The sequence below is a fragment of the Parathielavia appendiculata genome (genome assembly GCF_033297405.1).
Source record: "Parathielavia appendiculata strain CBS 731.68 unplaced genomic scaffold N657scaffold_12, whole genome shotgun sequence".
NCBI lineage: Eukaryota > Fungi > Ascomycota > Sordariomycetes > Sordariales > Chaetomiaceae > Parathielavia > Parathielavia appendiculata.
Genome location: NW_026944231.1, coordinates 798,408 through 813,645, shown reverse-complemented (window position 1 = coordinate 813,645; position 15,238 = coordinate 798,408). Strand labels below are relative to the sequence as shown.

The 15,238-nt window shown below is 56.5% G+C and overlaps 5 protein-coding genes across 5 annotated transcripts; all 5 read left to right on the top strand.

The window, feature by feature from the left end:
• Positions 1–851: 851 nt before the first annotated feature.
• Positions 852–1,596, top strand: N657DRAFT_648282 (uncharacterized protein). The gene is made up of 2 exons (XM_062793488.1): positions 852–1,033; positions 1,099–1,596. The coding sequence occupies exons 1-2, from the start codon at positions 878–880 to the stop codon at positions 1,246–1,248; spliced, it is 306 nt and encodes a 101-aa protein (XP_062645217.1). The 5' UTR covers positions 852–877; the 3' UTR covers positions 1,249–1,596.
• Positions 1,597–2,634: 1,038 nt separating this feature from the next.
• Positions 2,635–3,669, top strand: N657DRAFT_130807 (uncharacterized protein). The gene is made up of 2 exons (XM_062785865.1): positions 2,635–2,879; positions 3,036–3,669. Exons 1-2 carry the CDS (start codon positions 2,855–2,857, stop codon positions 3,488–3,490), a joined length of 480 nt encoding a protein of 159 aa, XP_062645216.1. The 5' UTR covers positions 2,635–2,854; the 3' UTR covers positions 3,491–3,669.
• Positions 3,670–4,714: 1,045 nt separating this feature from the next.
• On the top strand, positions 4,715–7,082 carry N657DRAFT_578175 (uncharacterized protein; the record flags this gene model as incomplete). Its single annotated transcript, XM_062789304.1, has 2 exons — positions 4,715–5,100; positions 5,159–7,082. 2 exons carry the CDS (start codon positions 4,715–4,717, stop codon positions 7,080–7,082), a joined length of 2,310 nt encoding a protein of 769 aa, XP_062645215.1.
• Positions 7,083–8,657: 1,575 nt separating this feature from the next.
• Positions 8,658–11,516, top strand: N657DRAFT_601588 (glycoside hydrolase family 37 protein). The gene is made up of 5 exons (XM_062790107.1): positions 8,658–9,100; positions 9,168–9,231; positions 9,287–9,411; positions 9,477–11,224; positions 11,319–11,516. Exons 1-5 carry the CDS (start codon positions 8,924–8,926, stop codon positions 11,464–11,466), a joined length of 2,262 nt encoding a protein of 753 aa, XP_062645214.1. The 5' UTR covers positions 8,658–8,923; the 3' UTR covers positions 11,467–11,516.
• An 880-nt stretch (positions 11,517–12,396) lies between these two features.
• N657DRAFT_623873 (Amidophosphoribosyltransferase) lies at positions 12,397–14,983 on the top strand. Its single transcript, XM_062790700.1, has 4 exons — positions 12,397–12,999; positions 13,063–14,046; positions 14,104–14,582; positions 14,660–14,983. The coding sequence occupies exons 1-4, from the start codon at positions 12,739–12,741 to the stop codon at positions 14,694–14,696; spliced, it is 1,761 nt and encodes a 586-aa protein (XP_062645213.1). The 5' UTR covers positions 12,397–12,738; the 3' UTR covers positions 14,697–14,983.
• The last annotated feature ends 255 nt before the right edge of the window (positions 14,984–15,238 follow it).

Sequence of the window (15,238 nt, the reverse complement as noted above, 5' to 3'; positions counted from 1 at the left end):
GTCTTGTCACCTTCCAAGATGGAACAAGAGCGCCAAGAGATAATTGGGTGTGGGCGGCAGGATTGCCTGCCCTCGCCGTCCGCGCCAACCAGGCCGTCCCAACTTGACAATCACGAGGGGGGGGATAGCGGATTTTTTTACACACTCCTTCAGTGGTTGGAGAGTAACTGATTTCGCCGCTCTCCATGTCGTCGGTGTGCATGACGGGGCGAGGGCCGTTTGCCGTCTTGACTCTTGTTGGTTGAGTGAATGCCGAGACACGGCGACTGAACGAAGCTTTTCCCGGCAAGCTTCCGCCGCTTGGCCACGACGCATCGCGCAACGGCTCGCTTCGTGACATTGGCATTTTTGAGCCTGGGGAAGCCCAACAGGGGCTTGCCTTCAGCATGAGCACCTTCCTAAAACATGAGCTTGGACAACACCCCGACTGGCTCGATAGGCCCGGCGTGCTGTATGGTGCTTGGCAGAAGCTGCTCCAATTTTGCCAAGGCGGCACCGAGGCGTGGCAACCCCGGTTGAAGAAGCTTCGCTCACGCCACCGACGTCGATTCTGGGCCGCAGCTGTCGCCGTACTTGTCGGCACGCTAGCCTGGTGAGGGCTTCAGAACCGGCCAAGAGTCGCCTCGTGTCTTGGGCCGTCTCCATTTGAAGCCGGAGGAAGGCTCGCCATGGCGGAGTTTGGCGAGCCGCAGGCTTGGGTCGTCTTTGTTGGAAGATAACGACAACCTGACACGTGCAGATCGTGGCAAGCCATACTTCCAGAATTTCCAGCGCGCCAAGCGATTTCCACGATCAGCACGCTTTCACTGCATTTGTCAATACGTTCTCTTGTTGGTAAGTGCTAGCGAGACGCGCACAGCGGCGCTTAGCAGCGGTGATGTTGGGAGGAATTGTTCGTATCTTCAGTGTCCAACCGAGGTGTGGCCGTGTCGGATTTTCTTGCTGGTTACTCTCCTTCCTGATCGGTGTGTTGGAGTTCTTGGCGTTGACAAACAGCATCGAGGCCCTGACCCACCGCAAGTGGGGTGCGTCCCTGAGAGTTTCCATGTTAAAGTTTAAACTTCGAAGAGATGCAGATAACAAGAACGCCGGGATTACCATCGTCCCGTCCTGGTTGGCCCTATGGCATCGGCTATCAGACGCAAGTTGCTCGCGATGGGCTTGCTGCGTGATTTCCCAGCCTTGCGGTCCGTACGGCGTATACGTACTTTACCGTATGCTGGAATGTCGAATTCCAATTCTCAATGAAGATTCACGGTTAGTGGCATGAGAAAACTCGGGATCCAAGGCACTGCAGACTGTAGGGGACCACTTTGCGCCTGCCGATTTGCTGGCCGACGAAACCCAACGGAGACCTAGACGTGGCGTTCGATAGTCACTTCTTTCCCCTGCTGTAACCTGTAGTGTCAGCTCGACAACTTTAACCTGCCCCGAACCTCCAAGAAGACGAAGGAGGTACAGTATGATGGTGTTGGAGGAGTACTCTGTATCGAGACTGCTAGTGTATTACGGGACTCAATGTTGAGACTCGAATTTGGGCACCGGTCAATGACGTCACCCGCAACGGATGTTGTCATTTGCATTTGAATTGATGAGACTTCCATTGGTTGACCACCTTTGTCCCGTATATACGTTATTTATCCTGTGAGTTTGGGGTAGGATAGTGAAAACCATCGCATTCCGCGAAGTTGTGGATTATGGACCTCTTTACAGGTACGTGTAGGTATTATTGGATTGTTAGGTCACCATTTGGGGAAAACCTTCCACTTATTCCCATGTGACAATGCGGGTTGGATGTGGATGTTGTGGAGACGACGAGGTGATTGGGATCACAAATTTGACAGGTGGATCCTTTCTTCGTAAAACCCGCAGAAGTTGTTGTTCGAGCGTCCAGAACTGCAGCCTGTGGCTCCGACTGGGAAACCAGCGCGACGGTTCATGCTCGTCTCGTCTCATGTGTACAGCGTTGTCGGCAGGGCGCTCTTTTCGCACCACCGCTCCGTCATGACAAGGAGCCAGAAATCAGTTTCCTATTCCGGCAATCAGCGCGGTAGCCATAAAACTGCCATTCCACAGGAACACTACTGCAAGAGGACACTCGAAGATCAGGTGATCAACTCGCGTACACATGGTCGAAAGCACACTGTTAGTAAAGACAGCCGCAGAACTGTTTCCGAGAGAGGCAACGGTAGCAAACCCAACGGATGAAAACACTTATCATACAGAGCCCACGATGCTCCGGCCACTGGAGTCCCAGAAAAGCCCTCGCTTGCTCAGTTGCTGCGATTACTGTGTACATCACATCCACCACAGCTTGCAAACCAAGCCCGGCGAGCCCAATATAATGCAGGTCACGAATCATGAGTTGCCCTCAGGCGGGCACACCAGCAGGCACAAAAGCATCCCAAGATGACGGTTCCTATGGATGATAGAATTAGGTCCAGCCCCACCGCCTACAGAGGACCAAGCAAAGCCTAGCCTACCACCGCCAGGCCCTGCCAGCCACCGAACCTTCCCCGTCTCTCGAGTTCCCGTTTCTTGCCCCCAATCCGGAAGTAGCCCGATCCATCACGTCCGGATGTGGAACCCGCTTCCGGTCCCCACCGGGCCCCGGCCCCGGCTCTAGTAGTCGTCCCCGTCCCGGAGGAGAACGAGGAGGAGTATGACCATGTTACAGCTCCGTAGCGGACCCCCCGAGCTTGACCTCAACCAACTCCGTCTCACTCCCAACCGCATCGCCATGTCCGATGTGGAACCCTCCTACGGCCGTTGCGACGCTTCTTTGTTTATGGAATCACGCAAATGTTCGAGGGATCTCTGAGATTGAGGGTGGATCGAATGTCAGCAACCGCACATGATGGGTAAGCCACAGCATGAATGTCGGTACGTACCTTATCTTACAGCTCGAGGACGCAGGCTCCATTGCCCTCACCAGTACCGTGGACGTCCGCATCGGTCGCCTCGACGGTCAGGTCGCCGTACTCCAAACTGCGCATGCTGACAGGCAGACGGATCAATTGGCCAGCCGTACACAGCAATAGCAAAAGCCCCGAGAGCCCGGGACATCAGGAAAGCCCGAGACTTCACGCTCTGGATCGGCGGATGGCCGCCTGCTGTCAGCTCAACTGATGATGTACCTATTGCTGACGTGATGCTAGTCAACGGGCTAAGGACCACATCTTGCCGTGTGACTACCATGGGATTGTTTTCAGGCTGTTGGTTATCCCTCGCACCGGATACCGTCGTGGTACGAAACGGACCCGAGTGTCTTGACCGGGTCCGGGAGGTCAATGGTCAAGTCGTTTCACTAACCGTTGTTGGCGACCGGTCCCTGGGCAAAGAGTACCTGACCAGAAACGCCAGGTGCACGTTCACTTGGACAAGAGTAAGGCCTGCCTATCCGAGGAAGAGTTCGGTATTAAGTTACAAACTGAGCGCTGTACCTGTCCGATATACGCGAAAGTCCGAGCAAGCTGCTATGTTTCTTTAGGAGACTGAGTGATGAGTGTCGGAGCACTGGCGCTCGGAACCCATCCGTTGAGCAGGACGAAAGGCATATGACGGTTGAAACACCATCCAAACAGAAGTGCAGAACTTCGGTCACCAAGAATCTCTGCTCGGCAGTCAATTCTCCAAAGTCTGCATAAGTTCAAATGCAGAATACTTGGGTTTTCGGAATACTGTAATCCTGGACGGCCCGGTCGCCGGGTTTGGCTGATGTTTCTGGCCAACTCGAACGGGTTCGGACGTTGATGAAGGAGGCGCAAGCTGTTACAGAACGTCTACTACGGAGAAGGGCGGAAGAACGCTGGAGATGCCCATTCCAACCATTGGCCAATCGCTGAAAAATGTCGGGCAGTGGCAGGCGGATCTGTCAATGTTTAGGTAAGCAGCCAAGAGCCCAGCACCAACAGGATCCAATCGGCCAATGATTTCAATCCAATTCATCTCTGGCCTCCAACGTCAGTGCAAGCACCTCGCCAGAAAGCAGGCCAACTAACAGCTTGGGAGTGAAAACTGAGCTTCCTGTCTTTGTCAATTCCAGATATTTCTGGGACGTACCGCAATGGAACTCAGCTTTCACTCCACCGTGTCATCCTCGCGCCCAGCGAGCAACTGCCTATCGCAGATCTGGTTGGAAGCTTGTCGTGGTGGCCCAGCGTTGTGGGATGCGAGCAGACCCACGGTCCCTCCGCAATCCATTGCGGCTCGGATGCAGGGCTGACAGTGGTGTAGAGCTATCTTAGCTTTGCGTGCGAAGCGTGTCACTGCACCCGTTCATTCGGGTCAAAATCTGGTTATGCTGGGATGGCTATGACCGCGACCCAGGCCGCCGCTTGGGGCTCCAGCTTTCTGCTTTCGGTCACTGCACTTCGAATTACGCAAGCCCTCATGGTCTCTGATTTTGGCTGTGCGGCCAACATGCCACAATTCCTCGGGTTTAGTTGGCTGCTCGATGCCCTTGACTCTTTGTGACGCAGGCACAGTCCTTCCCGTCGTTTTGTCTTGCTTCCTCTCTTGCCCTCCTTGTCCTCATCGTTGCTGTTACTTCTGTTTCCCACCCAACACCCTCGCCTCCTCCGTCTTGGCTATCTCAACTACGGACGGCGATTGCTCGCTTACAGGCTGACAGCTTGCCCAAACATTCGCTACACACGGTATGAAGCAGTCTATCGTCGGAGAGCCACAAGAGCATCGTGCCGGTTCCCAAGTGATGGAGCGGTCGTCCTCAATCGTAGTCAAAAAAAGCAGCTCGTCGATATCCAGCTTGTTTTCCAGAGAGGACAGGCCGCTACTCCCCCGCCCAGCCCAACAGATATCGCGGATTCGCGTACGGGCACTTCTGGGCAATTCCTTGTATCGGAGAGTCCTCTTCTGGACTTTCGGCTTTCTCACTTTGCTAGGTCTTGCCCTGAGGTTGACCGAGCCCCGCCTCTTGAGGGAAAGAGTGCATGATCTGACCGAGTTCCATTACAATGCGAAGAGCCGCAATGATTGGGGCAGTGGATCGAGGACTGTCACAGTGTTGACGGCCGGGGCTGAGGAACCAGAGGTGCCACCCTGGAGCCCAGACATGCTGAATTGGCTACGGTTCAGGCAGTGAGTGTCCCCTTCTACGATTCTTGCCAGCATCCATGACAACCTCTGACTCTGGCAGTCTCGATGGCTTCTTCCTTGGCCTCAAAGCCTTGGTGCCAGCTAGCGAGTACAGGCCGGAGCACCCTAGGGTGAGCGGCGAGGAATCACCGTACCCCTTCACCATCTCCTACACCGGTTTACCCACCCCAACGCCATTTATTCCACAACCGGATTACGAGTCGGCAAAGTACAGGTCTCAGTATCACGAGGTCGAACCCTGCTACCTCGACAAGGACCAGAAGATCCGCGTTCCTGATATATACGCCTATCAGGGTATCGTCCAGGGCCAGTCGGAGCCCATCATCGGCTCGCATAGCCTTCTGGGACTGCGGGACGATGTCTGTTTCGACAGATTCGGAAGATACGGCCCCTACGGTTTGGGCTACACCTTCGAGGCAGGAGGTGTGGAAGTCGGCATGGACACGGAGCGGGAAGGGAGCGAAGCTGTGTGGGCCAAGACCGGCAAGATCAACTACGACAATATCGACTGGGCCGATGCACAGACCCGATGCTATGAATCCAACAAACAGCGTTTCGTTAACCCTTATGGTTCTAGCGAACCGGTCCCAGCGAAATTGGCCACACGCTACGGACGGCCCAAGCACAAGCACAAGATCACACGAACTGCCGTCGTAATCCGGGCATACACGGGCTACCAATGGACGCACCACGCACTCCTCAACTTTCGAGCCATGATCTCGGAACTCGCTCTCCGCTCGGGAGGAGAGTATGGTGTTCATTTCCTGCTCCATGTTCGGGACGACAACGAGGCCATCTGGGCGGATCCGGCAACGGGTCAACGAATCCTCGACGAGAACATGCCTAGGGAGTTCCACGGCCTCTGCACCCTCTGGTCCGAGGACCAGATGCGCTTGGTCTACCCGGGCGGGTTCGGGAACACTTTCTCCAACCCAAGCGGTCAGGACATCCACGGCGTCTACCGAAGCGCGCACATGCCCCTCCAGGTCTTCGCCATGAATCACCCCGAGTACGAGCACTTTTGGAACTGGGAATTGGACATGCGCGTCCTCGGCAACTACTACGAGCTGTTCGACCGCCTCGGGAAATGGGGCCGGCAGCAGTCCCGCGTGGAAGCGTGGGAGCGCTCGGCAAAGTACTACATCCCTCGGTACCACGGAAGCTGGGACAACTTCACGCGGGTCGTCCACGACGAGACGAAGGCCAGCGGCCGCCCGGCTGTCTTCGGGCCCGTCTCCTTCCCCGGCCGCGTGCCCCTGCGCTCCGAGCTCGGCGGGCAGAGCTTCGTCCCCGCCTCGTGCGGCCGCCGCACCGACCAGACCCGCTGCGGCGTGGGCGAGGACGCGGACCTGATCACGCTGAACCCGCTCTTCGACGCCGAGAACTCGGGCTGGGTGTTCGCGTCGGACGTGACGGGTTACCCGATCGACCAGCCGATCCCGCCCCGCCGGTCCTCCATCATCACGGCCTCGCGCCTCAGTCGCCGGCTGCTGGCCGTTATGCACGAGGAGACGTGGCGGATGCGCCACGCAATGTTCAGCGAGATGTTCCCCGCCACCATGGCGCTGCACCACGGCCTCAAGGCCGTCTACGCGCCCCACCCGGTCTGGATCGACCGCGAGTGGGACCTGCACGCCGTGGACCGGGCATTCAACGGCGGCCGCGACGGGTCGGCCGGTGGGCCGGGGAGCCCATTTGACCTGCGCAACGAGCACAACCACAAGGGGACGAGCTGGTACTACAACGCCGAGTTTGCGGGCCTGTTGTGGCGGCGCTGGCTGGGCTACGCGCAGTATGACGGGCGGGGGCCGGACGGCGGCCGCGACGGGGCCGGCGAGCTGAGGGGCGGCGTGAAGGAGGAGGAGAGGGCTGATAGTACGGGGCGGATGTGCTTGCGGACCATGCTAGTGCATCCGATCAAGTGGGAGCATCCTAGCGAGATGGAGGGCTATTACAAGGGTTGATTTCCTTACGCTTCTCAGATTCTTGCTTAATGTGTTTTTTTTTTTAATCTTTTTGATTCCCGATTGCCGCCGCCGGAGGGATGCTTTCTGTTTTCAAGTTGTATAAGTTAGAGGTTACCTCCAACGCTGAGCTGGTCGGATTCAGCGGCCAACCATCGTCGGACTTTGCTCCGAGGGCGGCGTTGCTAGTCGAGGATTTGTTTCAGAACCAATTGTTGGATCTTTGACACTCTGCATAGGATGGAACAAAATATGTACAAGCCCAGATCCTTGTCTGGGATGCCTCTATCACAGTATACAGAGCCTCGCCTGGCAACCCATTCTGGACCCCCACGTCATTCAATTTGAAGATTGCCGGATCGGTTTCGCGGCTTGAGAGCCAATGCCAAGCTTCAAGAATCACCGCGAAAGGCGGTCATGTGAGGTGAAAAGAGGCAACTTTATAAGAAATGCCGCAAGAAAAAGACAAAACTGAAATATAAATCTGGTCCTCGTCACCGGAGACTTGCTCGTCTCTGCTCTTCTCCTATCGTTCCCCGGATACGGGATGGAAGTCGTGGGGTAGGGCTGCTGGCGCGGGTACGCGGGGGTTTTGTTGCCTGGTAGTTCACCTGCTGACTGAAATGGGGATATTCAGCCCTGTCTCTTCAACAGCTTCCGATCTCGCACACCCGACGAGAGTTTTTGTCTCCCGTCTTGATGAAACTATGTTGACTCATTCTCAGACTCCAAGCCTCTCGCTTGAGAATATCGCAGCAAAGGAATGTGGAAGACGTTCAAGCTGAAACCTGACTTTGCAAGCCTTCGTCATAGTGGACCCAAACCGTTGGTGCTGAGTGCCGAGTTCCATCGCAGCGTCATGATCCACATCCGACTGACACGACAAACCCACTTTAAAGAGCGACGAAAGCTCGGTGACGACAATGGGGATATGGAGCGGCTTAGAGAGATCGATTAAAGATGGTTGTTGTACCTATCTACACAACAGGCAAATGGACAGTAACCTCTAGTTATGTTCTGTATTGCGAAACCTTTCAGCTTGGTTTTGTCTGATGTTAAAGCCGTATTCGTGTACGGGGGCACAAGTGGAAGAAGAGACCAATGGAGTCAGGGAATTGGAGATCTGCACCGCATGCACCTGCCCACCATCACCAGAATATCATCGTGGGTTTGCCACGGGAACTCCACCGAAGTCCAGCTTCCAAACAAGCCCTCTTCTTTTTTACATCTTGGGCTGTCAACACCGCCTTCTCTCCTTGCTAATAACAACCTGAGAACTTCGAGTCATCCGACCAGTTGATGACTACATTGCTCGCCGCGGACAGCATCTTGCCAACCGTTCAACGTCAACGTTTAAGCCGTGACACCATCCCATCTCCGTTCCCGTCACTCACTACAACAGCCAGAACTGCGATCGGCATTCCACTCAGATCCCAAAAATCGCATTGCACTCCAACGGCAGAAAGCACAGCGCTGCTTCGCCCCCATTTTCTGCTTCCAGGTTAGCGGTGCTTTTTTTTCGGGTCCGCGTGATCGAATCCCAATCTCGGTCGATCCCCTGGTCCTTCCCGCCGCGGCACCTCGCGGACCCTGTCCTCCTCCAAGATCGGTCGTGCTACACCGTACGTGAAACCGCAATATCGCCCAGCCCACGCTGCAAGCTCGTCTGCGATTCTGTCCGCTTTCCCTCCTTCTGGACCGACAGACGACAAGACACGATAGCGCAAAGCCCCTAGTAGATTTCCAAGCCGCTGACCACTCGAGCAGAAGCAGGTCTCTGAGCTCTTTTCGGGCTTCGCTTGCTTCCGGGGCTGACTCTTTTCGTCGCGCCGACTTGCACTATGCCCATCCGCCCGGAAACCGAAATGGAAGGTCCGGCGCCCCCGGGCGTCAGCTTGCCGACGAAGCGTGGCTCGTCCGATGAGCTTAATGTCTACGACGACGCGAGGACCTACTACACTGCCGAGGAGCGCCACAGGCTTCACCGCGCCGGTCCCCGGACTCGCACTTATTCACAGGTGGGCGCCCAAACTAAAGAGGTTCCAAGGGTTCTCGGACAACTGGCTGACTAGGCTCGCGCGACAGAACAGCTTGGTGAGGCAATTGGACCGGTTGGGTCTACATGAGCCGTACAGGCGGGGGAGCCATGGTATGAACCACTCCCAAACTTATCTCTAAATTTTAGCGCTGATATTATCCTCCAGACGAGTCTACGATCCCCCATAATCGCCGCTTTCTGATCCAGGTTGAGCCGACGCTCCACAGTCTTCAGATGCAGGAGGACACTGATAGGAACATGCAAATCACAATCGAGGACGCTGGGCCAAAGGTGAGTAGAAGGAAGAGACTGGGTTATCTGAGCTGAGATAAACGAGATGACCAACCATGCCCTAGGTTCTGAGCCTCCGCACGGCGGCATCCAATGGCCACAACCGCTTCGACATCCGCGGCACCTATATGCTTTCTAACCTTCTCCAGGAGCTCTCCCTCGCCAAAGAGTACGGTCGTAAGCAGATCATCCTCGACGAGGCGAGACTCAATGAGAACCCCGTCAACCGGTTATCACGCATGATCCGGGACCACTTCTGGGAGGGGTTGACACGGCGCATCGACGCTTCCAGCATTGAGATTGCAGCCCGGGACCCAAAGGACTGGACAGATGACCCTCGCCCGCGCATCTACGTCCCGAGAGGTGCGCTCGACCAGTACGAGTACTACAAAAAGCTGGCCGAGGAGAGACCCGAGATTCGCCTGGACGTGCAGCTCCTCCCGGAGAAGATTACACCCGAACTGGTCCGGGATATGAACGTCAAACCCGGTCTGTTGGCCGTGGACATGGAGGAGGTGACGGACCCCAAGACAGGAAAGAAGTCGCTGAGAGGCCGGCCGTTTGTCGTCCCAGGGGGCAGGTTCAACGAGCTGTATGGGTGGGACAGCTACATGGAGTCGCTCGGGTTGCTGGTCCACGACAAGGTCGACCTCGCCAAGTCGATGGTGCTCAACTTCTGCTTCTGCATCAAGCACTATGGCAAGATACTCAACGCGACACGGTCCTACTACCTCCTTCGGTCACAGCCCCCCTTCCTGACGGACATGGCACTCCGCGTCTACGACAAGATCAAGCACGAGCCGGGCGCGGTCGACTTCTTGCGCACCGCCATCCTCGCTGCCATCAAGGAGTACCACAGCGTGTGGGTGGCCGAGCCCCGACTAGATCCCGTCACGGGTCTATCGCGGTACCGGCCCCAGGGCCTCGGCGTTCCCCCCGAGACGGAAGCCGGCCACTTCGTCCACATCCTCGAGCCGTACGTCAAAAAGCACGGCGTCACCTTTGACGAGTTTGTCGACGCGTACAACAACGGGCGGATCAAGGAGCCCGAGCTGGACGAGTACTTTATGCACGACCGGGCGGTGCGCGAGTCGGGCCACGACACAACGTACCGGTTCGAAGGGGTGTGCGCCAACCTGGCGACCATCGACCTCAACGCGCTGCTCTTCAAATATGAGACGGACATTGCGCGCACAATCCGCAACGTGTTTGGCGACAAGCTCGTCGTCCCCGCCGAGTACTGCGTCGGCCCCAACATGCCCGCGGCCAACCACGTCGAGACGTCGGCCATCTGGGACCGCCGTGCCAAGCGCCGTAAGCTGGCCATCGACAAGTACCTTTGGAACGAAGAGCAAGGCATGTACTTTGACTACGACACGGCCAAGCGCCAGCAGTGCACGTACGAGAGCGCCACCACCTTCTGGGCTCTCTGGGCCGGCTGCGCCAGCCCCAAGCAGGCGGCCGCCATGGTGACCAAGGCGCTGCCCAAACTCGAGGCGTTTGGCGGCCTGCTGTCGGGCACCAAAGAGAGCCGCGGCGAGATTGGGCTCGAGAGACCCAACCGCCAGTGGGATTACCCCTACGGCTGGGCGCCGCAGCAGATGCTCGCCTGGACGGGCCTGTACCGGTACAGCTTTACCGAGGAGGCCGAGCGGCTGGCGTACAAGTGGCTCTTCATGATCACCAAGGCGTTTGTCGACTTCAATGGGGTGGTGGTGGAGAAGTATGATGTCACGCGGCCGATTGATCCGCACCGGGTCGATGCCGAGTATGGGAACCAGGGGCTGGATTTCAAGGGCGTTGCGAAGGAGGGGTGAGTGTTTTAGGGACTTTGTTTCGTCCTCTCTCTTTTTGCTTGGAAAGAACAAAAGGCTAACGAGGGTTGTGTGTGTGTGTGAAAAAAACAGATTCGGCTGGGTCAATGCCAGCTATGTTTACGGTCTGCAGATTGTCAATGCCCACATGCGTCGCGCGCTAGGCACCCTGACGCCGTACGAGACGTTTGTCAAGGCGCTCGAAGAGAACCGGGCCAAGGCGCTTGCCGAGCTGGTTTGAAGCGTTCTTACGTTTCCTCTTGCGGCTTGCTTGAGATGGGGAAAGGGGGTTAGGGGGTTTTGGGGGAGGGAGGTGGGTAGATTGGGGCCTTTCCAGCATGTCATTTCAAGTCGTGGCCGGGTTGTGGTGTCTCATGGTTGAGAGGGGGTTTATTCATCTTCTGCTGGCGAAGCGGGCAAACATTGATAGCGACATGGAGAAACCCTTTGATTATGTTGAGTAGCCTAGATTGTTGCATATTACCATGATTGGAAGAGGGTGGAGGTTGGTAGCTCAGAGGCTGGGCGCAGAGGCGGATAGGACAGCTGGGTACCTTAGATAGGAAGCATGCCGTAGCAAGGTCAGGGCGGTGCTGATGAGCAGCTTATGCATGGATGCAGTTCATTTTTCATAGACCACTTAACTCAGCTAAGTGGCTGGTGTTTGCTATATAGAAATTAATCGTGTAACATTAGTTATATCTAGGTTTGTCCGTCTATAGTGCAAATTATATGTAATACGAGTTTTGGAAACGTGACGTCCAATATTTTATAAGCCGGAGCTGTTTGCCTCTGGCCAAGTTGCCTTCTAGTGGTGGTTAATCCATACAAATCCTATACGGCCTTATATACCCTAGTCTCAACAGGAGGAGACTGCGATGTCGAATTAAGGTAGATAGCGTTGTACGACGCTCTCACTTTGTCCCATGTTGTTGTATTCAGTTCCCTTTGCGGTGCCTTTGTAGGAGGCTGTCACCCATCCCCTTTGAGCGCCCTGGTATCCGCCAGAACGGCACCCAATCGATAAGCCTGCGAAGCGGAGCGCCACTACATCACTTGCTGCACCGGCCCCGTGCCCCGCAGCATGCCGGCTCGAAAATTTTCCCCGCGTGCACATAAATGGAGGATTCTCGCTGCCCTTCATTCGGCAGTGAAAAAACCACTCGTTAGTTTTAGAAAATGGAAGCACATTCGGGTTGCTTTTGCCACCGCCTTCTGCCCTTGGCCCTCCTGCCACGGCGGTGAATAACGAGGCTCTGGATTTCGCCGTGTCAATAATCCTGCCCGGTCCCTTTCTCACCCCACGTTTGCCACGAGACCAAGCAGTGAACCGTGCCCTTGTCGTCTCGCGTTGAAACCAACCCAGACCGATTTCGGCACTCCGCCCTGTGAATTCTACCTCCGCGAACAGTCCATTGACAAATCGCTTGCAATCGGGGGAGTTTGATTGTGCACCGCATCTCCAACAGCGTCGCTCTTTTCATTCAATTCAAGTGGTGGGTGACGAGCAAACATGTGCGGCATACTCGGCCTCATCCTCGCCGATTCGACGAGCGCCGACGCCGCCGTCGATCTGCACGAGAGTCTCTACTACCTGCAGCACCGCGGCCAGGATGCCTGTGGCATTGCGACGTGTGCCGCCGGTGGCCGGATATTCCAGTGCAAGGGCAATGGCATGGCCTCCAAGGTGTTTGAGGACGGCAAGCGTGTCGCAGACCTGCCGGGCTACATGGGCATTGCCCACCTGCGGTATCCGACAGCCGGGACCAGCTCGGTGTGTGCTGTTCTTGTCTTGACTTACGACATCTTGGCTGACTGACTCCTGTGACGTCTTCAGAGCGCCGAGAGCCAGCCGTTCTACGTCAACTCCCCCTACGGCATCTGCTTCGCGCATAACGGCAACCTGATCAACGCCCCCGAGCTGCGGGACTTCCTCGACAAGGAGGCCCACCGCCATGTCAACACCGATTCGGACAGCGAGCTGATGCTCAATGTCTTCGCCAACGCTCTCAACGAGACGGGTAAGGCCCGCGTCAACGTCGAGGACATCTTCACTGCACTGGCCCAGACATACCAGCGCTGCCAGGGCGCGTGGGCCGCTACCGCCATGGTTGCTGGCTACGGCATCCTTGCCTTCCGCGACTCGTACGGCATCCGCCCGCTCATCATGGGCAGCCGGCCGTCGACCACGATCGAGGGCGGCACGGATTACATGCTGGCCTCGGAGAGTATTGCCCTCCGCCAGCTGGGCTTCCGTGACTTCCAAGACATCCTGCCCGGCCAGGCCGTCTTCATTCAAAAGGGCGGCCAGCCGCAGTTTCACCAGGTCACCGAGGCCGAGGCGTACTCGCCCGACATCTTCGAGTACGTCTACTTTGCCCGCCCCGACACCATCATGGACGGCATCTCGGTCAACAGCAGCCGCCAGAACATGGGCGCCAAACTTGCCGACAAGCTGCGCGAGGTGCTGGGGGAGGACGGCGTCCGGGAGATCGACGTCATCATCCCCGTCCCCGAGACGAGCAACACGGCGGCCGCCGTCGTGTCGGAGCGCCTCGGAAAGCCCTTCTCCAACGGCTTCATCAAGAACCGCTACGTGTACCGGACCTTCATCCTGCCCGGCCAGAAGGCGCGCCAGAAGAGCGTGCGGCGCAAGCTGAGCGCCATGGAGTCGGAATTCCAGGGCCGCGTCGTGTGCCTAGTGGACGATTCGATCGTGCGCGGCACCACCAGCAGGGAGATTGTCAGCATGGCGCGCGAGGCCGGCGCCCGAAAGGTCATCTTTGCGAGCTGCGCGCCGCCCATCAAGCATCCCCATATCGTGAGTCCACTGCCCTCTCGCAATCTGTTCTGGGCCCCTAACTAATGCGTGTTGCAGTACGGCATTGACCTTGCCACCCCGCAAGAGCTCATCGCGCACGAGAAGACGCGGCAGGACATTGCGCGGCACATTAACGCCGACGACGTCATCTACCAGGACCTGGACGACCTCAAAGCCGCCTGCATGGAGGTGCAGGGCCCCGGCGGCAAGGTTACGGATTTTGAGGTCGGCGTCTTTTGCGGCAAGTACCAGACCGAGGTGCCCGCTGGCTACTTTGAGCACCTCAACGAACTGCGCGGCAAGAAGCGCAAGATCGCCGAGGCCGCGGCTTCATCGGCGGGCGACGGCGCGAACCCGAGCAATGCTGTGGTTGGCAACAGCGGTCCCGTTAACGTGGCCAAGCGCACGCTTGTCGATGCCGATGGCGGTGATCGTGCGGTCGTCGGCGGCCTTGCGGAGCGGAGGACGGCGAACGGAGAGGAGGAGGTGGATAAGAATGCCGGGATGGCGAATCCTGATAATAGACAGGATATTAGGTGTGTTCTTTTTTTTCAGTCTTTCTCTTTTTCTGCAACTTTTTATCTGGCCGTGGTAGCTAACATTCCACTACTAGCCTTCACAACTTGGCGAACGAGCCAGCCCCTCAATAGGAGGATAACTGTTGGGATTGTCGAAATCGTTGCGGATTGTGGGACAGGGGATGAGGCTTAGAGTGGTTACAGCCAAACTAGAACGGGTAGATGCCGGTATCTGGGGGGGTATTCTATTTTGTGTTCAAACGACCCCGTCGTGTCACATAAGGGAGCTGTTGGGGTTGAGATCTGGGGACTCTTGGGGCGCATGATTTTGATTCATCTTGCATCGGCAGCGTAGATGTGGGTAGGAGTACAAACGGATGTAGTGAATGTGCAATTGTGATGATAGGGAAATGAACTGTAGTGTTTGTAGGGTTTGACTTGTCACTTGAATCCCTAGGTGTCAGGTCTAACATACGTTGCACAATGTTGCCCAGTATTATCTTGAGCAAAGATATATGGGTTGGAAAGAGTCAGAGTGTGAAGGAGAAATGGCGAGTGCAACAAGAACACAAGAGAAAAGAATAGATCGAAAAGGGGCTACCACGGGAAATAATTAGAGGCGGAAAAAACAGGGACAAGAAAGATGTGAAGAGTGAGCCTATTCCTCATAGTTG